The sequence below is a fragment of the Puntigrus tetrazona genome, chromosome 9 (genome assembly GCF_018831695.1).
Source record: "Puntigrus tetrazona isolate hp1 chromosome 9, ASM1883169v1, whole genome shotgun sequence".
Classification (NCBI taxonomy): Eukaryota; Metazoa; Chordata; class Actinopteri; order Cypriniformes; family Cyprinidae; genus Puntigrus; species Puntigrus tetrazona.
In genome coordinates, this window is record NC_056707.1 from 24682697 (window position 1) to 24707797 (window position 25101).

The following is a 25101-nucleotide window of genomic DNA, read 5'->3' on the forward strand; positions in this document are numbered from 1 at the left end:
AACTTCTAACTTTTCTAAGGACGCAAAACTTAAAACTTGAATGATGCATATTCAGTACTTTTAGTATTCATTTATGTATTCTATTTTTTCAATAATTTACTTTTTATTTTAGAGATCGTTATGAACAATGATCAAACAATTTATTTTATAAATCAATTATAATTATAATTTATTCAATGTACTCCAGATCTCTAATATGTATAATTATATAATGTAATTAACTAAAATAATGTAAAATATTATGTTTCTAATTTATCTAATTGACTAATATATCTTATTTATTCAATATATTCAAAATAATTTTCTTAATATGGATTATGAAAGTTATCTTATGCACAACATATCATATATTTTCGGTAACACATAAACACCCATTATTTTATTTACTTATTGAGATATATAATTTATTATTATTATTATTATTATTATTATTATTAATTACTCAATGTATTATGAAATATTAGATATCAGTTTAAATTATATATATATATATTTTTTTTTGATTGCTGCATATAATTTGTTTTATAAATCTGATTTTATGAATTTATGAATTTTAAAATTTTTATGGTTCAGCTGTGTCAATTGATGACAATATTAAACTTAGTACAGAGAAATATTCTAAGTCATATTCCACATATCATATTCCACAAATAAATTCAATAATCAGTTGAATCAAATCAATCAAAATGAAGTATTTATGTTTTGTCACAACACACATGGCGTTTGAAATGCAGCTGCCTACCCAGTCAAAATGAAAAGGAGTCGTTCTAAATGTGCCCGAACTAGTTGACTCTTTCTTTAACACTGCTCTTTCTCTTTTTTCCCCACGCTGTGGCGTCAGCCATCTTAGATGAGGACTGCGGCCTAGAGTTGGCCTTCCTGCTGGACAGCTCTGAGACGGCCAAGGACAACCACCAGCAGGAGAAAAAGTTCACTATGGACATTATAGAAGGCCTCCAGAGCATCCGCTTGGACACAGGCCGCAAGCTCAGCTGGAGAGCGGCCCTGCTTCAGTACAGCAGCCACGTCATCATCGAGCAGACCCTCAAACAGTGGAAAGGCTCGGAGAACTTCAAGAGCGGCATCGCTCCGATGGCCTACATCGGCCACGGCACGTACACCACCTACGCCATCACCAACATGACCAAGATATTCCTGGAGGAATCGAGCCCAGAAAGCATCAAGATCGCCCTGCTCCTCACAGACGGGACCTTTCATCCCAGAAACCCAGATATCTTCTCTGCTATGGCTGACGCTAAGAACCAGGGCGTGAAGGTCTTCACGATAGGCATCACTCGCAGCGCCAACGAACCTGCCAACATCGCAAACCTGAGACTGCTGGCCAGCACCCCGGCCAACAAATTCCTCTATAACCTACAGGACACCAACGTCATGGAAAAAGTCCTAATTCAGATAGTAAGTATGGTCTGGCCAATCACTCATTCTGTTCTGTATAGGCAGGCCCGCACAAAATTCTTCAAACATTTCTTAGAAGTGTTCAAATTCTATTCATTCCAGCAACTGGAGCATATTTGTGTTCATTATTTTGGCTTCAGCTACCAATAAAGGCACATTCAACTTCATTTATTACCTTTTAAATCCATTTCACTCATTTGTTTGGTAGCCTTGGTCATTTTAAGGTGACCTTGTAATATGTACTTACTATCATAATAACAATAAATGACACATAGTTACAAAGCAACCCAATAAACCAAAGCCTAAACCTAACACTAACACTAACCATAGAGCAAATACACATAGTTAATTAATATCACCCACTGCTTAAATAGACGCCGTAACAAGGACACCTTAAAATAAAATGTAGTCTTTTTTCCCCTAAAATGAGTTCAGGAAATGCAAAAAGTCTGATTGTGTCTGGGCTTGTTCGAGCGTGAAAGCGTTACAAGCTACTCAAGCTACTTCTAGCAAAGAAGCACATGTTTGAGTGTCTATACAGATTTCCAGATCATTCCATTTCAATTCACAAGCTTCTATTTTAGGATTTGACTTGATTTGTGCATATTTCAGTTGTACTGTCTATTGGTAGATGACAAAATTACTAAATATCATATCATCGTTTTCACACAGACTGTTAATAATATAAGCTGAAAATGGTGTGTCCGTTTTTAGAGGATGCATTAGACTGTTTAATCTTTGTGAACTCGTTTGTTTTTTTGATCTGGATATTAGTATTGGTTGCACTGTATGTTTTCGATTTACTAAAAAGAACTGGTTTAAAAGAGTCATCATCGGGAATTCTAAACAAAGTTCTAGTTCGAGGACGTGGTCGATTCAATCCAAATTCACACTGATTACTCAGCTCTCATAATTCTAAAATTGTCTAATTGTTATATACTGTTTCTTTTGGTTTTATCCTCTTTTACATTGTTATTACTATTACTATTGGTTCCGTTCTGATTCAAACATCTGAATCTTTTCAAATGATTCATTTAAAGAGTTGACTCATAAGAGTTATTTGTTGTGCTGCGCATTGGTGTTTGATTCACTAACAATTAAATTAGCGATTCAGAAGAGTTTTTATGATGTGTAATAAACGTTGATAGAGTAATCAGTGTTTTCAAAAATGATATAGAGATTGTTCAAAATGAATATCAAAATTAATAATTGAAAAATCAGTTTTCTGGTCTTAATTGGCCTGTCTTTTATGGTCGGACTTGTCAGTTGGATAGCTTCTAAACTTCTATAAGATAAGTATTTAGACACACAGAAGGTAAAATAATTATGTGCTGTTTTCCTACTTTCTTGGGACTCGTGACACCTAACGATTAGCCTTTCTACACCTAATTTACTATAATTAGAGTAAACACGTCCTCTTGTGGCTTTTTTGGCATGCATATGGGTTTATATATTCCATAAATCCTTGTTGTCGTTCCTGCTGTTATACTGATATGTTATTTAAAGCAGGTTTCATTTTTCACATTTGTGCAGAAATCCCTTTGATATAATTCCAATGTAAAGCAAGACTAGGCTTGTTAAATGATACTATTTCTTTTAACCGCATTTGTTGCTGTAGAGATCTGTATAATGTATGGCCTGATATCAAATGTTTACCCAAAATGCACAAATGAAGGGCTTGGCGAAGAGCAGCGGTTATAATGTAGCAGCTAAAATCTGAACACAATCTAATTGTCTTGTTGTTACTCTCTACACAGGCTCAGCTGGCAAATGATGGGGTAAGTAACTAATATTAAAAGTCTTATGGTAATGCATTAATGCAGTGTTGAGGAAAAGCTAATTATTCCCCCATACTCTGTAATGAAATAAACAGATTTGAAAGATATATACAGTATATATATATATATATATATATATATATATATATATATATATATATATATATATATATATATATATATATATATATATATATATATAATAAATGATATATATATATATATATATATATATATATATATATATATATATAATGTATATATACATACACATGCATGTATATATATTTACATAAATCATATGAATTATATAAATATGTACATATAAATACATATAAATACTTCAAAATATATTTTGTATGTGTATGTGTCTATATATAAACAAAAACTTTTCATCAAGATTAATCATTGGCCAGCACTATATATATATATATACACACACAAACACACATATATATTGAAATAAAACTCTTTCCTCTGCATTTAGTGTCCTCTGTCCCCGAAGTGTGCTTGCGAGAAAGGCGAGAGAGGACCCAGCGGCCCCGCGGTAAGTATTTTCACTTCAAACTTCCTCCATCATGGAAGCCACAGGCGCATTTTTCTCTTTTTTTCTATTTCTAAGATGTAAAAGATTGTCAACAGTGGGAAGAGGCGGGCATGATTCTGACATTCTGGATAACTGCTTTGCTTTGTAAAAGTCGGGATAATTATCGTCTTTGTCGGGACCCCTCAGCACCACCTTGGGCGAAACACAAAATAAGATTCCTCAAAAAAAAAAAAAAAGTTTCTTCATGTTCAGACTGTTGAAAGTGAAGAGAATGTAATTGCATGTTTTGGCTAAAAACCTTGGCTTTCAAACACCCACGGGTCCAAAAGTAACGGTTTGCCACACCTGCCAATGATGGGTTAATAGCCTTATTAACACACACACACATATATATATATATATATATATATATATATATATATATATATATATATATATATATATATATATATATATATATATATATATAAATAAGTTACATTTAACAACATCGAAGCACTGAACAAATTCAGACTGACCTGAGATGAATTTATATGGGAACGGATTACTCTTAGTGTGCAGAAGGCCGGATCATGTTAGAGTCAATTATTCACCGACAGACGCCTAGCCATCATTATCCAGGTGCTTTCACCTCTCTGGGATTCCACACATTCTCATGACTATAAATTACAGGCCTCAGTAATTGTTCTCATTAGTTTAACCTCCTCTGGCCGGCACTTTCAGCACTGACCAGGTGGCAAGTGAACTTGTATAATAAACTATATAATAAACTAAAACTCCTTGTTCACTCATGGTGCTTGTTTGATTTATTTTAGAATTATGAAGAATTATTTTATTTGAAGCGGTTCAAAAAACAAACGACAAAAAATAAAATCCCTACATTTCGAAAAGGTCGGATTTAGCTAGCTTCTGTGAACAATTTGTCCTCAAACTGTAGTTCGATCACATCAGTGTGAATGTTAACTAAAACTATATCAATTGAAATGATTTAAAATAAACGATTCAAAAGATTAACACTAAAATATTAAATATATAAAATAATAAATAACACTAACATAAAAATAAAACCTTGGGGTCACTTGCTAGACAGCAGTTATGTGTCCTCTATGAAAATTAAAGCACTATTTTATCCAATAATTTAACATTTTGTCATCATTTTCTTATTTAATTCTGTGCAAGTTTCTTTCTTCTGTGGAACACGAAAAATGTTGGTAACCAAACAGTCCCATTGGCTTCTATTTTTGTCCATACAAGTCAATGCAAGTCACACTTTCATTACAAAAATTTTACAAAATACAGAAAGAAATGCATGCAGTTTTTTTTTTATTTTTGGGTGCACTATCACTTTAAGTGCATGCAGTGAATTGATGGGTTAGTTTTATGGGTCTAATAAACCCATTAGACATATTAAGACATCAGACATTAATCTACTGAGCAAACATTTAGGGTGAAGTTGACACTGCTTCACACTTTCTCCTATTTCCCCCGCAGGGAAAGAAGGGTCGCCCAGGTGAGGACGGAACACCTGGGGCTAAAGGTCAAAAGGTGACTATTTAGTTTTTAATACTACTATCTATCTGTCATTCTCTCTGTCATGTGCCTGCTTCTGTGCATGCACTTTGGAAATGTGATGTCATCTTACTCTCTGAAAAACACTTGTTTTGTGCCCTTGTTAGGGTGAATCTGGTTTGAGTGGACTTCCTGGTCGTGAGGGTACAGAGGTGAGAGGCTGAAGAAGGCTCACAAAATCACTGCTTAGTTGTCAAACACTGTGACAAAATATTTTGGTTAAAAAAATTTAAACATGTCAGGTGGTGTAATAAGAAAAGATTAATCAGATATTGTACACATGTTAATTTAGCTTTAAAAAAGTTAATTTTTGTTCTATTGTCTGTCTATTTTTGTCTATTTACACACACATACATATACACACACACACACACACACACACACACACACACACACACACACACATATATATATATATATATATTTATATATATTACATTTATTTACACACACATTATTAATTGTCATTATTAATGATTCAGGTTAATGTCAGTTTTATATTTTATTATTATATTTTTATTTTTATATTGTCTTTCTATTTTTATTTACACACACATATATTTGTTTATTTTACACACACACACACTACTTAAAAGTGTATATACACTGTATACAATGTGTGTGTGCATATAATGCATTATTAATTGTCATTATTAATGATTTAAGGTAAAGTACTTGAACTAATATATATTTATTTTTTTATCTTTAATAATTGATAGTACAAATGTGTATATATATTAAATATATATTTAAAAAAAGACTTACATTACAAATTTTTTACATAACACTGACTTTTATTAGAAGACTATATATATATATATAACTGTTAGTGTAACATGAATGATTAAGTTTAAGTTAATAAGTAAGAATATTTACATATTTACATTTAAATACTACATTTTTATTTTTTTTAGTTTACAAATCAAATGTGTTGAATGCATTTCATTTTTTTCAAGAAATATAATAGATCCAGACAGATTAGTGTCACATCACTGTTCAATATGAACGAATGAATGCATATTATGAACAACGTCTTCCTGTTTTGTTCTCAGGGGAAACCCGGCTACAAAGGAGAGAAGGTACTAAATCCCTGCACCTATTCATAATATATTTATGTGAAAGCATGACTGTCACGACTGATTTCTTCTGACTGTCTGCAGGGTGAAAGAGGAGAATGTGGCACTCCTGGAATCAAAGGAGACCGAGTGCGTAACCCTTTTGCAGTTACAGTTTGCATATGGTGTATATATTCAATAATAGCATATATGTTTCAAATTTGTTTATATTGTACCATCTGGTAGGGTCCTGAAGGTCCAGTTGGGACTCAAGGGTCCAGAGGCCTGCAGGTGGGTCTGATACATTTATTTCAGAATTATTTTTAAATATAACATCTGTCTTTATATTTAAACATGTGTGCATATCAAAAATGTCTAATCGCGTTGTTCACCATTTACAGCCGCTTTTGTTAAAAGCCTTCAGCTTTTAAAATATCGTAACAAAAACAGTTTTCTTATTATTTGTGAAACGTAGTAGCGTGAATTACTTAAAAGGAAATCCCAAATCAGCGTGCAGTTGATTGACAGGTGAATAGGTGGTCATTTATTTTTGAAAATGTAAATGCGGTTTATGTAAATGTATTCAACTCTGTATTTAGATGTTTGCACCATTCGTGTATTTCAAACTAAACACCTTCCATTCATTTATTTAACAGGTTGACATGCATGCAAGGTCAAAAAACCCTTTCATTTCCTTATAATATGCATTTATTTTTACCTTATTTTTTATTTTATTTTATTTTGTATCAACATGAAACAGTTTGGAACTCGTTTTCAAAACGACTCGTTTCAATGATTCAGAGTCGACTCTTTCTTTTGAGAGACTTGCGCTTTCAGATTGAACACTTTAAAGAGTTCTTACACGGCATGAAAGGTCATTCAATCAAAAATTATATGAATTAAAAAATCAGTAGGTGCACTTAAAATGAATCAGAGAGCTCATTTTTAAGAACGCTTGTGTCTAACGCGAGTACATTAAAGGTAATAACTGCGATATTGCCAGATGTAAACTCAGAATTGTAATATATAAACTCAATTCTCACTTTTTTAGAGTAAGAGGAAAGTAAAAGTTAGTTATAAATTGCCAGTTTTTTATATTCCGTGGTGGAATCTGGCTTCAGTATATTTCAAAGGAGGTAAATGTGAAAACACATGTTGAATTTCCTCCAACATATGATTAAACGTACAATTTGCTGTATAGTAAAGCTGCATAATGTCTTTGAGACTCAAATGCATATGCTAGACACTGTAACATACTCTTTCATGTTTCCCCTGCAGGGTTTACCAGGACCACAGGGTGACATCGGACCAGAAGGCCCACAGGGAAAGAAGGTCTGTGGCTTATAATCACAAACCATTATCCTGAAAATTTCAGCTCATCATGTTTAACACGCACACCTGGAAAAGTTTCGCTGCCTCCCATGACCCCAGAAGCCATTGCTTATTTCGCATGCATGAGAAAACGCGCATTGGAAGCTTGTTTGTTTGCTATATGCGCTAGATGAGATCCATTCTGGCCAAAATGAATGAGAAATATGGATGCATTTACATTTCTTTAGAAGGAATGATGTCTGTTTCTGACTAAATGATGCACTCTGAAGGTAACAGGAGATGCAGAACAGAGACGCACTAGGCCTAGACAAGGAAAGTATGATATACATTTATATATATATATATATATATATATATATATATATATATATATATATATATATATATATATTTTTTTTTTTTTTTTTTTTTTTTGTGGAATATAAACTAAGTAACAATACGTACAGAATGCTATAGACCATAATCAGGTTAGATGACAAAGCTTTGAGGGTCAGACTTACCAAGGTATCACTTACTTCTCAAGGTCCTCCTAGATCACAGCTCATAACATTCAAAACTGTTTTTATATAAAATGAAAGAATTTCCCGAAAAAAGTTTCATCAGCTGAATAGTTGGTATGTTCTTGAGCAATAATACAATACATTAAACGCACAGTATTTTTATCCTTAATAGCCTCTTTTTTCATTCCTGTCAAAATGACCCTGACAATGGCCTATTGACTTGATGGCTTTAGAAATCATTGCATGAGTTATATGGACTACTTTTATGGCTTTTTTACATTGACTATGAACTAGTGTTGCATTGAAAACAAGATCTGCATTGAAAAAAAAAACCATAAGGATAAGTAAATAAGGAATTTGAATTGTTAGGTGAAGTAATCCTTCATGACTGACTTTTACACCAAATCCTCCTCATTTTCCTTCAAAAGAGACCGTGGTTATGTCTGCATTGCGAAGGGTTCACAAACCGTGACCAGTTTAGTATAAGCACGTCTTGAATTTGTGCTCAAAAAGGGGGGCGAAGATGAATGAACATGTTTTGACTTGATTCGAATTTCTTTTAATAGAGGTCTCCTGCCCCGCCAGTAGTTTCCCCTTGTTTAATTTAACTGCAGGAATCATTCAGATGTTTAGACAGCTCTGCGGATGTCCTCACTAACTAGGGATCCTTCTTCGCATATGCACAGCTTCACAAAACAGACAGTTTTGCATTTCCTGTTTAGAAGCAGATTCGTCTAAAAAATGCACGATATGCAATGATAATAAAAATGATTTTAAATAATAATTCTTTAATTCATGAGGTCAAAAGTCAAACATTAAGATGCTGGGACTGCTTGTCTCGTCACCAAAAGGACTATGGGTGGTCTGAGACTATTGTCACGCAAGCTAATAACAGCAGAAACGTGTATGATGGAAAAATGCTGCGCAAAGTATAAATTCATGCACAGACACGCAGGTGACGTGAACAAAGAGAACTTCCAGCCTGTGGAAAGTCAGCACTGTAAGGGGATATTATAAATGTCACGAGCAGATTTGTGACTGCTTGCGCTGACCTAATTGGATTGTACTTTGTATTTTCTGACATTTTCTGATGGTTGAAAATGAAAGGAATAGTTCAATCAAAAAAACTAAAAGGTAGCTGAAAATGTACTCACCCTGCGGCCATCCAAGATGCAGATGAGTTTGTTTTATTCATTAGGACAGATTTGGAGAAATGTGGCGTTACGTCACTTGCTCACCGGTGGACCCTCTGAAGTGAATGGGTGCCGTCAGAATGAGAGTCCAAACAGCTGATAAAAACACAATAATCCACAAGTAATCCACTCCAGTCCAACAATTAATGTATTCTGAAGTAAAAAGCTGCATATTTGAAAAAAAAAGCAAATACGTTGTTTAGATTATTTTACCTAACACTTATTTTACTTTCAATTATAATATTAAACTGCCATTTCTGGCTAAACTTCAAGGCCATAATCCACAATAACACTTCTACAGACGGTGAAATGCAACTTTAGCACCATAAATATGGATACAGCATCATAAAGAACTTAATTCTGATTCTTTTAGTAGTTCTTATATATATTTGCATGTACCTCATATATGTTTCTGAAAAGAAACATTAAATCTTAAGCTCTGCTGACAGCATCTGCGGCCTGCTGTCAATTTCCACGACTCGTTGACAGTCACGCGCTTTAAGCAGAAGTGGATTTCTGTCAGCGTTGTTTTATGCTTTTTCAAACCGAGAGACGAGTTGAAATTGTTTTCACTGATAACCAACAGCATGTTACAAATACTGAACCCAGAGCTTAAGATAAATTCTCCATTTCTCTCAGATGACAGCATGTATTTAAAAGGACAGTCACCCAAAGCGAAAAAAATTTAGTCAGCATTTACTCGCTTTCTTTGTTGTTCCAAACCTTTATGAATTTCTTCCTTCTCTTCGGTACAATTAAAGACATTTGGAAGAATGTCGCTGGTAGCCATTGACTTCCATAGTATGGAAAAAAACAGCGGAAGTCAGCAACTTCGGAGATGTCTTCCATAAGAAATAACGAATGTGATGTTTAATTAATTAGATAATACATTGTTGCTGTTTGTTTCTAATCACAGGGTGAGCGTGGCACTTCTGGTCCACCAGGAATTCAGGGCGACAGTGGAATTGGACTTCCTGGGCCAAAGGTCAGCTGTATTTACCTTTTTGACTGCAAATGCACCTGAATTCTCTAAAAATTGCAGCAAACAATCAAAGCTGCTTTGATTTCTTTTTTTTACTTTACGAAATTTTTGCACGTCCAAAAAAAAAGAATATGTTGTGTGAATCGTGTTTAGACACTGCCTCTGAAACTTTTGCTCGTCATAAGAAAAAAAAAAATTAATTCGGACCAGCTTTGATTTACTGCATTTTCACACCCATAGCCAGTCTTGATAAGAAAAGGATGATGTAGACAGGCAAACAATCTTTGGCTGGTTTAAGACGTTTTTTTCACATTTTCATTTCCTTTTCAATTACCTTAGCCATAACAAAGTCACAAATTTCTAAATAATCAGCATATTCAAAAAATACTTTGTGCTTTTTTTTGTCAGACTGACAGTTTACGCTTTTTATTTACTTTCTAGCAATTCTAATATAATTATGATAGTAAACGCAAGAATAACTTTTATATTGTTAGTGATATTTTAAATGTTTAAAATGATCCATCAGGCGTTTATTTAGATTATTTATTTGTTCATCTCTCAAAATCATCATTGTATATCCTAAAACTAAACATTTAAAGATCATTACTAAGACATCATATGAACTATGAACCATATATATATATATATATATATATATATATATATATATATATATATATATATATATATATATATATATTTTTTTTTTTTTTTTTTTTAGAGGACATAGAGGGTAATGGTTGTGGTGATTTTTAGATATTCTGTCATCTTTTATACATGGTCTATTTCTCACTTTTGCTTTTTCTCCTGAATGTTGTCGTTTTTAATCCGTCTGCAGGGAGATATGGGATTTCAGGGAAGACCAGGTCCTCCGGGTCCACATGGCATAGGAGAGCCAGGTCTGCCTGTAAGTACAGAAGCAGAAATTAAACCACTGTTTACTTACTGTTTACACACTAATACAACTGATTATATGACATATTTCCTTACATTTTGTTCATCAAATCAGGGGCCTCAAGGGCCACAGGGGGTTCAAGGAGAGAAAGGACCACAAGGAGAGGGTTTTCCAGGTCCAAAGGTAAGGTTAGCACAAAAACGCCTTGTTCTGTATGCTCTGTAATCTACCTGGAGATTTGTAGCAGCTAAAGGCAATCTGAGAAGATCTAAGTAAACTAATGCATTAAAGACTAACATTTTAATAATACTTCATTAGAGGCTTAAAGTTCCCTGGTAAGTCCTCATTTCAAAACCCAAGGCTATTAATTATTGTATGTTTCAGATAAATTAGCTGAGCATTACCAGCCTGAGGATGCAAGACAGAATTTAATGGATCTGTTTTCATTGACTCTTTGTAATCTGTCTAATGTTAGCTGTCTAACTAGGTCTGCATCAAAGCCAGAACTGCGCATAAAATGTAATCGTAACTTAAACACACAGCAAAGAAATGCGATTCATGCCAAGGAGAACCTCTGTGCTTTGAAATCCTTCATTAGCTAATCCTAATTACATGTTAATGAATGATGAGATTGATTGACTGAGCAGTGTTATTGTTAGGATGTGTAATCAATATTTCTGACCCACTTTTAGAGAAATAAATGTATTGCTTTGAATTCATAAGTGCTCTACATATAGCAACTATTTTAAGGGAATTATACGCAAAAATGCTAAAACATTTAATAAAGCCATTTTGCATTAGTTTGCATTTGACTGTACATGTTGACTTCTCCTATTAATGTTCTTTCGATGGGTTATTTCATGCTAACATTTCCAAATCAAATATATTTGACGATAAGAAATAAGTCTTATCATTAATTGCAACGAAAACCATTAAAAATTCTTTTCAACAACTGAAATCAAGCTGAAATAAAATAGGTTTACAAAAACCTTAAGCTTAAAAAAAAAAAAAAATCTAAAACTAAATAAACATAAAAAAATGCTTATTAAAAAAAAAAAAAATATATATATATATATATATATATATATATATATATATATATATATATATATATATATATATATAAATAATATAAAACCTAATAAAACTTAGAAAAACAAATAACAAGATTACATGAAGTTTAGAATTAAAACCCCAAATACAAATACCCCAAATAACAAATAATAAATAAAAATATTAAATTAAAATACGAAAATGTAATAACAAAATATCAAAACCATACAAAATAACCAAAAAAAAATTTATGCTAAACAGAATAAGTTTCTTTACAGGTTTTATTTTAATTACTGTTAATAAATTAATTGGTGCAACACACCTCAACACAAGAAATTAAAATCAACATATCCTGGATTAGCTCTAATTTAATCCCTATCAGTGCAACCAACCATCAGACAATCTGAGCCACTGTGAATAAACAGTCAGGGCTCACTGAAGGATTACACTGTATTATTACCAGTCAGGAAAACAGGTGTCTTCTAAATCCCACAGACGAAGAAACAATACATGCAATGCAGCAAATGCATCCGAAAGGGAGGCTAGCATTTCAGAGACACTGAGCTGATGACACCTCTTTTGTTTGACAGGGGGACCGGGGTCTGGAGGGGCCGAAAGGACCGAGGGGACAGCCGGGCGCTGGAATCAAAGGCGATAAGGTGGGCTGTAAATATATCAGCCCATGAATGGGATTCACACAACCACACCATCTACGACACACAAAAGGTTTAATGAAGTATGTAAACGGGCCCTAAGTTCCCTTTTAAACACCGGGGACTTACGGGAGGGTAATAAAGAGTGAGAAAGAGCAGATGGGAGGGCGGCACAGCTCAACTTACTGTGGGAAAAGATGAGTTTTGCTCACCTGCTAATACTGAAAAAAACACCAGTCATTTCTTATGCCATGGTTTTAGAGATGTATTACACTGCCTGAAACTGATTCATCGTTTTTTGTGTCTTCAGGGTGAGCTTGGGTCTCCAGGTTTACCAGGACCGATTGGACTCCCCGGGCTCGGCATTCAGGGAGAAAAGGTGATACAACGTGCCTGTCCCTGACTTATGTGTTCTTAACTGTCCTTGCTTTGTTTAAAGGGTCCAATGAATAAAGTAAATGGACACGAATGGACATGCATTATATTATATAATAGATTGTGCTCAGTTAAACTGCACTCTGCCATAACAGACAAACTGATGAATAGTCACATGACCCTTCGGAAATCATTTTAACATTGCTGATTTGAGAAACATTTCTTGTTATTGTCAAAAGTTAAAAGCTGTGATGCACTACTATTCAAATATTTGGTTTAAGTAACATTAAAAAATGCATTAATGATAAAAGACTTAAATTGCATTAAACTGATTGAAAGTGACACTAAAGACATTTAGAATATTACAAAATGCTAAATGCTGTACTTTTGACATTTATCAAAAATAAACAAATCGTATTATGGTTTCCACAAAAAAAGGCACCAAAAAAATATTGATGTTGATAATAATAAAGAACCTTTATTAATCTCTGAGCATCAATAATGTTAATTGATAATAACTAAGTAAATCAGCATATAGTGATTTCTGAGGGATCGTGAGACACTGAAGACTGGAAAAATAATGCTGAAAATTCAGTATTGCATCACAGGAATAAATTACTTTTGAAAATATATTCAAATAGAAAACATTTGATTGAAATTGTAATAATTTTTCAAAATATTGCTAAATATTTACTGTCATTTTGATCAAATAATTTAGCTAATTTCTCACAAAAACATTAAAACTCCTGAACATTTGATTTATATGAGAAAGATTTCCCTATGTTTTTTTAAATGCAATAAACACATACATTTTAATGCAATGCTATGTATATTACTATCATTATTATTAGTCATCTATATGGGTTTTTCAAATGCAATATTTCTCAATATCAGGGTGTTGAGGGTCCAAGGGGGCCTCCAGGAGGAAGAGGACCACCGGGAGAGGGTTTCCCCGGTCCCAAGGTTGGTACCGCTAAAGGCTAAACATTATGATTAAATGCAAGCTGTAAAAGGAAACATGAAATGTGTTTCTAGCTTAATCTTTTGATAATCTCATTTATTCTAGGGAGAACAAGGTTTGCCGGGAGAAACGGGAACCCCAGGAGAGAGAGGGCACGGAGAACCTGGGCCAAAGGTTTGTGTTCTCTAAGAAAAGCTAGTTAAGACTTTACAAGATGGTACTAAGATATTATTTCTTCAGGGTGAGCCTGGTTCATCAGGACTGGCTGGTGTCCCTGGACTTCCAGGGGAGGATGGAGCTCCAGGACAAAAGGTAACTCCGCTTTTCGGATGTCTGGACTTGTGTGAGGTCAAATACTGTGACTGAGATCGAGTGTGCTGCTGATTAGATAAGTCTGAGCAGATGTGCTTGTCTTCATCAGGGTGAGCCTGGGACGACAGGTTTGAGGGGACCTGAGGGGACTGCAGGAATCGGCACTCAAGGAGAGAAGGTACAGTGCTTCGGATTCTTGCCATTATATTGCGGTTATCATCTGGTGGAGGTCAAAAAAGGCTTGAGTATCATTATCTGCTACAGTGTACTGTACGTTAACTGATATTCTGTGTTTGTTCTAATCCTAATAGGGAGATCAGGGCCAACGTGGCATTCGAGGGTTGCCAGGTCCTCCTGGCATAAGTGGCCCATCGGGACCAAAGGTGAGAGTCACCGAAGAAAAGGAGCGTAACGATGGTTCTGGAAATATTTTAAAAATAACAAGTTAAACGACTATGCTGTGGAAAAAAAGACTGATAGTATTTGAAAATGACAAACACACAAATATATCCAAAATACTGATATCTTATATAAATAAAACATTGCATTTAATAGAAATAGAAATGTTCTTACAGTAAAACTATCACTAAGCATGAATATAAAATATAATTTAATTTACAATGCAGTACACACTACTGTTAAAACATTTGGAGTATGTCTGTTAAGTGTTTTTATCCCTTGGCTGGTCTATTTTTTTAATAGTTTTTTTAATTGCGAGCGCTAAATTTTTAAAATGCCAGGAGCTTTTTTTTGATGAGAGTCTGAGTGTTTTTCTTCATCACTGAGAGTTGAAGATTGCTGAAACTTTGGGTAAAACAGTGTTCTCATTACTGTCAGTTTTTAGTCAGCCAACCAATCGGAGTGGAGAAGGGGCGGGACTAATACTGACCCCCCTGCTTATGCTATAAAAAAAACTACACTGGAGGTGTTTTAATATTGCTTGTCTCCGAGTCTTTAACAGATGGAACATGCCAGACTACTGTATTACTGGTATGAAAAAATAATGCACCTGGAGATTTCAGCAAAAAGTAGAATTTTTAGAAAAAATTTTTTTTTTTTAAGAAATTACGGTTATTCAGAACATTTAAAATTCATTAAAAGAAATAGTAAAGAAAAAAAATCTTTTGATGATCAATCAAAAGTATGACAGTTTCCACAAAAATAGTATGTCACACTTTTAACAATTTTGATCATATTTGATCATATTTTGATCATTTTACAAAAACCTTACTTACACTTTAAAACGGTAGTGTGTGTTTACTGCTAAATATTTAGATATCTGTAAATATGAATGAGTACATGGAAAAAAGGAATTAAGTTTCTATTTCCAGAACCTTAAAGTTGTGTTTGTTAAGGAAGGATGAAAAAGATAAAGAATTACTAAATAAAGATAATAATTAGTAATTGAAGAAATGAACATAAAGATTTGTGCAGTCAAATGATGAATCGCATGAATGATGAAACGTTTTTGCATAATATATGTGTGCGTTATGTATATAAATACACAATTTCATGTATATACACATTTATATTTTTAAAAATATATACATGTATTTACATGTATATATTTCTATTAATATAATTTCTACTATTAATTATTAACCAGATTTAATAAATAAACGTACGTGAAAAACATACATGCATGTGTGCTTGTTTATAAATATACACAACATACACACATATATTATGTAACAAATTTTTTTTTTTTGGATGCGATTGTTTGACAGCACAAATAATAATATTTAAAATAAACCAAAAAGATGAAATGTGAGAAGATTGCTTTTTTTTTTTTTTTCGCTCATTGTTTGAAGTAGCAGCAAGAATAAATGCCTGTGGTTTCTCGCATAGTTTTATCAGTAATGCAGTTACATCACTGGAACATTACACTGTTGTTTTTTAGGGAGAGCCAGGTACGCCAGGAAGGCTGGGCATGCCGGGATTACCTGGACGAGCTCTTGCAGGAGCAAAGGTAACAACTACAACCGTGCCACTCCCTACAGGCTGGGAGATGTGGTTGTATTGATGGCCCGCTGCCAACACATTCATCATAGCCAACTTAGCAATAAAACAGAGAAGTATTGGTATGACCTCATCTTGTCTTCAGGGTGATGTGGGTGCCGCTGGTCCTCCCGGGCCGATTGGAGAGACTGGTTACGGTTTACCTGGTCCAAAGGTGGGTGGGACTTTTTAACCTGTAAAACAATGAAGACAATGAGTAAAAGGAGTTTGATTGAGCAATATATATATATTATATAACTGTAATAATATATAACTGATCAAAAGTGATTGACCAGTGTTTATAATGAGTTTTTGTAACACTTAAGAATTACGTAGTAAAAATTTGGTAGTAAAATGAATGTAACAGGATGTAAAGTAATTATAAGAGGGATTTGAATATACATATTTTTTTAGATTTCTTTTAGAAAAAAATTACCTTATTTTATATTATATAATAGAAACAATGTATATAATCTACAAGTAGCTTAGGTAACTTTGTAAGAAGTGAAATTAAAATTCAAAAGTGTGGAATAAATTACAAAGTTATGTTTGTAATGATTGTGAAAAAGGTGACTATAAAAAGTGCCTGTGACTATAGTGCTAGCTATATAGCTTTTTACATTATATATATCTATATATATATATATATATATATATATATATATATATATGTGTGTGTGTGTGTGTTTTTAAAAGAAAGGTATTCATGAGACGTTTTGCTTATGCTAACCAAGAAACAGCAAACATTTTATAGATGATTGGGATAACAAGTCTCTTATACTCACCAAGGCAATGTTTCTTTCATCAGAAAATAATAATAATAATAATAATAATAATAATATTGCAAATCTTATTTAAATATATTTTAAAATGTAATTTCTGTGTTGCAAAGCTTAATTTACATCAATAGTGTTACATCAGGGGTGTCAAACTCAATTCCTGGAGGGTCGGTGTCCTGCAGAGTTTAGATTCAACCCTGCTAAAACACATATACTATGTATGTCTTAAGTCCTTGATTAGCTGGATCAGGTGTGTTTAATTAGGGTTGCATCTAAACTCTGCAGGGCTCCGGCCCACCAGGAACTGAGTTTGACACCCCTGTGTTACATGATCCTTCAGAAATCACTCTAATATGCTGATTTTGCTGCTCAGTGATTATTACGTGATCACTGATTATTATGAATGCTCAAATATATACGTTTTTTAGTAATATCAGTATCAGTCTGCACCAGTTTTTGCTGCATTATATGTTTTAATATGCTTTAATATGCTATAATATTTCACAATATATTTACTGTAATTTACTTTTTATTTTAAAAAAGCAGCCTTGGTGAGCAAAGACTCCTTTTAAAAACATTTTAAAATATCGCAATTATTAAATTATAAAAAAAAAAACCAAAAAAACGAAAGCAGTATATATGAAGTGATATTCTTTCCTTATCACTCTTAGGGTGATCGAGGTAACCCCGGACCACCCGGACCATTTGGGCCTAAAGGTGAAGGGTTCCCTGGTCCAGTGGTAAGACTCTATTCCCGTTTAGGATAACTGCATGTCCATACTTCATACATTTTTAATCACACTTCCCATTAATCAGGTTTGTTTCCGGGTCTCTGAGCACGTGTGTTTATTGTACGCAGGGTCTGACTGGTTTACCAGGAGCACCGGGTGAGCCTGGCCCAGAAGGCATTGGTGTTCCTGGACCGAAGGTAAAGTCACCACTTCATGTAGTTGTGATGGACGAGGGTCAGTTGTGGCTTGATTAGTTGCACAATGGGCTGAAAAATTAATCAAATTTCTAATCGCAATTACAATTATGGGTGCCACAATTTTCAGATTTTGTAGCACAAAACATCACTTAACTTTACTATTGCTATTACTGACCTTAGTGTTGTTGTGTACACTTAAAAATGATGTATGCAGTGATGTAGCACTTAGTAGTAAAATGGATATAACATAATGTATAGTGATATAAAAGTGGATTATGAATTAAAATTCCGAAAAATGTTTTGTTTAATCCTAATAGATAAAATATTACCTGTTTTCTATTATAGCAAAAAAATGCATATAATAAAAGTAAATATATATATATATATATATATATATATATATATATATATATATATATATATATATATATATATATATATATATATATATATATATTTTTTTTTTTTTTTTTTTTTTTTTTACTTCTGCAAATACAACTTTTCTTTCTAAATAGAGTGGCAGTTATTTTATAAATACTAAGTTCTACGTATTAAGTCATATGTGATGGAAACATTAAAATATCCAGCATATTTGGAATAAATTTAAATGGTGCTATTGATAAAACTTCACTTTCATTTCAGGGGGACGTTGGATTCAGGGGTTTGCCTGGTTTACCGGGACCACCTGGTGAAGGACTGCAGGGACCACCGGTAAGATTGATATTAACCTGATATACCTCTCCCAGGAATCTGTCTGACTACTGTAATGAATGAACAATAAAGAACAAGAACAAGAGCATGTCCGGAACAAGAGGTCTGAGCAGCATGCACAGAGAGTCTGTCCCTGTTGCTGTGGAGATTGAGGAAGACAAGCTGTCTGTTGCTCCCATATTTATTCTGCTATCTTGCTGTTTCAGGGCAACATGGGAAGACCAGGTTCTCCAGGACCACAAGGACCCCCAGGAGAAGGCATTCAGGGACCCAAAGTAGGTTAACTATCAACTTCCTGCAATACAGAGTGGGGCGACAGAGCTAAAACTATATATTTTTTTTTGTTTTCACAATGTCAGCCAAACATTTGAAAATGTACTTAAAAAATGACCAAGACACTGTTTTTAAAGGGATAGTTTACCCAAAAATTAATATTTGTTCACTCACATGTGTCTCCGAACCTGTATGACTCTTTTTCCTCATTCAGAACAGTTTTGATTGCCTTTGACTTTCATTGTATATAACTTAAGTCAATGAAAATTGAAACTGTTTTGGTAGGTTCTGCAGAACAAAGAAAGTCATACAAGTTTTTTTGTTTACATAATATGTACGTGTTCTGTGTTTATTTATTATGCATGTATAAAAACACACATTCATTATATATTTTACATTATTATATTTTTGTATTCTACATGTATGTTATATACTACGTTTAATATACAACACAACATATTTTTCTTAAATATCTGCATGTATGTGTGTGTATTTCTATATGCATACTAAATATACACAATACACACAGAATAACTTTTATTTTGGATGCGATTAATCACGATTAATCATTTGATAGCACTAATATATAATATATATATATATATATATATATATATATATATATATATATATATATGAAATTGAATAGCATTGAATCATGACTATTCAAAATACTGCTCAGCTCCACTTGAACATAGAAACATTGTGTTGATGACCAGGTCAGAAAATAAATTTGTTTCCTAAATCTGTCAGGGCGATCAAGGGGCTCCTGGAGTTACAGGGCCGAGGGGCCCGTCAGGAGAGGGACTTCCAGGCTCCAAGGTGAGACTTTGTTTTAGATCATTTGGTTAAACATAAAGACTCTGCAGCAAACATGCTGCTTGTGAATAATAGAAACGCCCTGTATCACATATCACATGTGTAGTATTTACATAGATGTCTTGGAGTCAAGAAATGACCAATTAAATTCGACATCAGGAATAAAAATGTAATTATTAGTAAAACCTTATGAATCCTTGAGTTCATCTGTGAATCTCTCTGTCTTGCAGGGTGATCGTGGTTTGCAGGGTGAGAGGGGTTTTAAAGGAATGAAAGGTGACTTGGGTGACCCAGGGACTCCGGGACTGGCTGTGAGTTAATTTAGTCACTATAAACCATCTTTTGTGTAAGAGCAGTCAGTTTTAATCGCATTGTACATCATGAGTGTTTTAATCCCTCTCTTTAGGGAAGACCGGGAGTCAAAGGCGAACAAGGGCTCACGGTAAGATCTAATACATCAGCGTTTTTACTCTATATTTTGAGTTTATTTTTGCAACCCTATGCATTGCAAATATTACAAATTCTATCATTTGTAAAGAGTATTTTTAGAGAGAAGGCATTATCAAGCTAATAAAGTAGATTCATTTACTAAAACTATGCAATCGTGCTTTGTAAATAGTACAATTTAGTCATTTTTAATGATTTTCTTTTTTGAAGAAGAAGAAAAAGAAAATCTGATTAAGGAGTTCATTTTAGGAAGACAATGTAATCATGTGTGTTGTAAATACGAGCAAATTCAGCCGTTTTTCAGTGTTTTATCAAAGCGAAGACAATCAGGCTGATTACTTTTATGATTACTTTAGGAAAATCATGCATTCTAAATATTTGTAAATGCAGTAACTGTTTAACTACTGCTCAGAGACAAGCTGATTAACCAAATGTATAGCAAATTTGATCATTTGTGTATTTTGTTTCAGAGAGAAGACATAATCAAGCTGATAAAGGAGATTTGTGGTGAGTTTTACACTTAAAACATGACAAAACAGTGATTTGATAATGAAAAAAACGGGTATTTCATGATACGACTGCATATGTTTCTAGGATGTGGTATTAAGTGCAAGGAAAGGCCCATGGAGCTAGTGTTTGTGATTGACAGCTCTGAAAGCGTGGGCCCGGAAAACTTTGAGATCATTAAGGACTTTGTCACAGCTCTAGTGGACCGCGTCACAGTGGGTCGTAATGCCACGAGGATCGGTCTGATTCTTTACAGCTTGGACGTCCATCTAGAGTTCAACCTGGCCAGGTATATGAGCAAGCAAGACGTCAAGAAGGCCATCAGGAACATGCCTTACATGGGAGAGGGCACCTACACCGGCACTGCTATCCGCAAAGCCACACAAGAGGCCTTCTACAGCGCCAGGAACGGCGTCCGAAAAGTAGCCATTGTCATTACAGATGGACAGACGGATAAGAGAGAGCCTGTTAAGCTGGATATGGCGGTACGTGAGGCTCAAGTGGCGAACATTGAGATGTATGCGCTGGGAATCGTGAACACCTCTGACCCGACACAGGCTGAGTTTCTGAGGGAGCTCAACCTCATCGCTTCTGACCCCGACAGCGAACATATGTTCCTCATTGATGACTACAACACACTGCCAGGTGAGCATGGAAGAAAAGAAAATTTACTTATAGAATATAAAATAATATTTTTGATCTAAAATTGTTATGTATTAAATCTAAATATTATAAATTATATATATATATATATATATATATATATATATATATATATATATATATATATATATATATATATATGTGTGTGTGTGTATATATATAATATAAAATATATATTTAATGCATGCATACATCTAAAATGTATTAACAATATTGAATATTGTTACTAGGCTAAAATGTTTAAACATTTTATTTTTATAATATGAAATAGATTACTTTTTTGTATTATGTAAATACAAACATTTATGTTGGATTCGATTATCTGTGATTAATCAATTTGACAGCGCCAAATATAATAAAATGTAATATAGTATAATTCTGAGAAATATAATACAATTATATTCAATATGAAGTTTTTCTAACAGCCACTGTGACCAATTATTTTTTAAATGTTTAATGCAAGAGTTAAAATGTACCAAAAGTGTTTTTGATTGTTTAAGGTTATCTATATTTAACAAATTTTAAGTGAATAGACCCAAATTCCAATGAATTATATATATATATATATATATATATATATATATATATATATATATATATATATATATATATATATATATATATATATACCTACCTATATATGACCAATTACACCCAGAGACTCTCATTAGTGTGTTTGAGTTCTTATTTCATTGAAATGGACAATTTGATTGAGATTCCCTAAAATGAATCCGTTTTACCAGATTCAGCTGTATTTTTGAATTAAATTAATGAATAAAATTTTTCAATGATAACACACTCTTTAAGACTGGCCATGACTGCAATAGTGTTGCTTCATTTTGTCTCACCAGCAAGATCATAATGAATAATCTTAAAGGTTCATCTTGCCGTGTGTTTGGTATCATCATGCAGCTCTAGAGTCTAAACTGGTCAGCCAGTTCTGTGAGGACGAGAACGGGGCCCTTTACTTCAACCGCATTACCAACGGCCTGAACGGAAACAACGGATACGGCTACGGTAACGGTAATGGCCAAGAGGATGTTTCTTCATACGGGAATAATGTTTATGGGAACAAATTTCAGGAGATTTCACTGGACAGAACTCAGACTCACTCTAGAGGCAGAGGACACAGCCTACCTCTTCCCATCAACCCCGGCCCTCTCAAAGCACAGGTCTGATTTACTGACATACCGTCAATTTCTTTTGCACTCTAGACTAATGCTGAGTGATTTGAACCAGACCGCTGTCTGATTCTGTGCTGTTCTCCCGTGCAGGTGGAGAAGGACCATGAGGGCGAGGATCTAGACATTAAGACACAAACTCAAAGTGGAAGCACTATTGCTGTCGTCAATAAAACTGTCCAACCTGTACAGCCAGGAACCTCTTCATCATCATCATCTTCATCATCATCAGTATCATTATCTTCATCAGTATCTACACATTCTACTTCAGTGAATGTGAATGCAAAGCCTCGTCCTGTAGTGATAAAAGGTAGTTTTTCTTACACACTATAATTACTGACAATATTGAATATTATCAATAGACTGAAAATATGAATATATATATATATATATATATATATATATATATATATATATATATATATATTAAGTATTACTACATATATATATATATATATATATATATATATATATATATATATCTACATTATATATATATATATTAAGTATTACATATAATATGATATATTTGTGATAAAACAAATTATTTTTATAAATAAAACATAAATGTTGACAATACATAATATTACCAATATGACAAAAATATAGTAACAATTATAATACAAATACATAAATAAATATACATGTATAATTTAACACATAATAGTTTTAATAAACATTGACAATATTAAATATTACCAATAGGCAAAAAAATATTTGTGCATAAAATCATATATGTAATATTAATTTTGTATACAAAAGTTGCTCTATTGACAAAATACTTTTATAATATATCTAAAATTATGATTTTGTTTTCTGAAAGTGTTTAGTGATATTACTTTCTCTTTTTTGGGTCAGAATCAGCTCCTCTGGATCCCCGGTGTCTGCTCAGTCTGAGTCAGGGGTCGTGTAGAGACTACATCATCCGCTGGTACTACGACAAACAGGCAAACGCTTGTGCTCAGTTCTGGTACGGAGGCTGCCAGGGCAATGATAACCGCTTCCATACAGAAGAAGAATGCAAGAAGACGTGTGTCCTCAACTCCACAGGTATTATCCACTCCTATGGACGTGAATGAAGAGTTAATACAAGCTCTGTCAACAACACTGTTGTTAATTATTAGATTTATTACAAATATTTTCGCTTCATTTAGATTTTTTTTTTTTTTTAAAGACACTCATTCTCTAAAGTTGAGTTTCACTGTTTTTGAATCCATTCATTCAAAAATTGAATTTTCAAAAAAAAAAAGTGTTTTTTTAAGAATGAACTAAAACTAACTAAGAAAAAAATCAGTTTTCATAACTGAAATGAAGATTAAATATTATGAAATCTAAAAATATTGAATGGAAAAAACTGTGACAGGATTTGCATCTTTCTTTCAACTTTTATTTCACTTTTTCTACCTTTGTTTTTATAGGCTAAAAGGGCTCTACATCGGTCATTCTACACTGAACCCCGATAAATGAACTTTATGCTGGTGATGGTGTACCGCAATGACAGATGCCCACAGATGCCTACAGCCACCAGCAGTTCATATTATAAAATCATACAAATGTTCCCTATCTTTAATCTCAGGATCTGGAGAAAACCTTTATTCCCCAATAAAGCCTTTTCATAAACACGTACCTGCCAAGGTGTATTATGAAGCTTCACAGGCCATTTATTCAAATACACAGCTCCCATTTCTCGGTACGCACTGAGAATCTGTGCACTGCTCTACATGTAATAGTTGTGACATGTAGAAATATTATTCATTGGGAATTGATTGTATATATGTTTTGTTTTATTTAAAATTCATATACAATTTGTGACTTGAGTGAAGCCACGGGCAGATTTAGCAGACTTAAAATGTCATAAATTATGTCTTAGGGGTTTCATGGGGAAGAATGAAAAAAAAAAGTTGAATAGTCCTAATAATTTAAATGCAATTATGATTTTAAAAAAGGAAAACATTGTGTATATTTTATTTCTGATTTGTCACAGTAGCTTTATAATACTATTCAAACCAAATAGATTTGCATTCCGGAATTTTGTATTGTATTTTGTCATTTTTAATGAACCAACCCTTTCCTAACAGCTGTCTGAAATAAGCCCTTACTGAATTGTAGACATTTTTTGACTGTTTTATACGAATGATATTTTTGAATGTGTTCTTTTGTGGAATTCTTGAATA

General features: G+C 33.3%; 1 protein-coding gene across 1 annotated transcript in view; it reads left to right on the forward strand.

The window, feature by feature from the left end:
* col28a2a (collagen, type XXVIII, alpha 2a) overlaps positions 1-25065 on the forward strand; it is a 28974-nt gene extending 3909 nt beyond the window's left edge. The window contains exons 4-37 of the mRNA XM_043249025.1: positions 842-1416; positions 3174-3194; positions 3682-3741; positions 5233-5286; positions 5418-5462; positions 6363-6389; positions 6471-6515; positions 6612-6656; positions 7644-7697; positions 10307-10375; positions 11211-11279; positions 11382-11450; positions 12911-12979; positions 13284-13352; positions 14243-14311; positions 14415-14483; positions 14550-14621; positions 14731-14799; positions 14933-15004; positions 16522-16590; positions 16726-16794; positions 18070-18138; positions 18258-18326; positions 18969-19037; positions 19244-19312; positions 20064-20132; positions 20360-20440; positions 20536-20571; positions 21047-21083; positions 21171-21728; positions 22659-22918; positions 23021-23237; positions 23786-23977; positions 24346-25065. Of these exons, the coding sequence (XP_043104960.1) occupies positions 842-1416; positions 3174-3194; positions 3682-3741; positions 5233-5286; positions 5418-5462; positions 6363-6389; positions 6471-6515; positions 6612-6656; positions 7644-7697; positions 10307-10375; positions 11211-11279; positions 11382-11450; positions 12911-12979; positions 13284-13352; positions 14243-14311; positions 14415-14483; positions 14550-14621; positions 14731-14799; positions 14933-15004; positions 16522-16590; positions 16726-16794; positions 18070-18138; positions 18258-18326; positions 18969-19037; positions 19244-19312; positions 20064-20132; positions 20360-20440; positions 20536-20571; positions 21047-21083; positions 21171-21728; positions 22659-22918; positions 23021-23237; positions 23786-23977; positions 24346-24350 (3491 nt within the window). The 3' untranslated portion in view covers positions 24351-25065. The remainder of the gene's footprint in view (positions 1-841; positions 1417-3173; positions 3195-3681; positions 3742-5232; positions 5287-5417; positions 5463-6362; positions 6390-6470; positions 6516-6611; positions 6657-7643; positions 7698-10306; positions 10376-11210; positions 11280-11381; positions 11451-12910; positions 12980-13283; positions 13353-14242; positions 14312-14414; positions 14484-14549; positions 14622-14730; positions 14800-14932; positions 15005-16521; positions 16591-16725; positions 16795-18069; positions 18139-18257; positions 18327-18968; positions 19038-19243; positions 19313-20063; positions 20133-20359; positions 20441-20535; positions 20572-21046; positions 21084-21170; positions 21729-22658; positions 22919-23020; positions 23238-23785; positions 23978-24345) is intronic.
* The last annotated feature ends 36 nt before the right edge of the window (positions 25066-25101 follow it).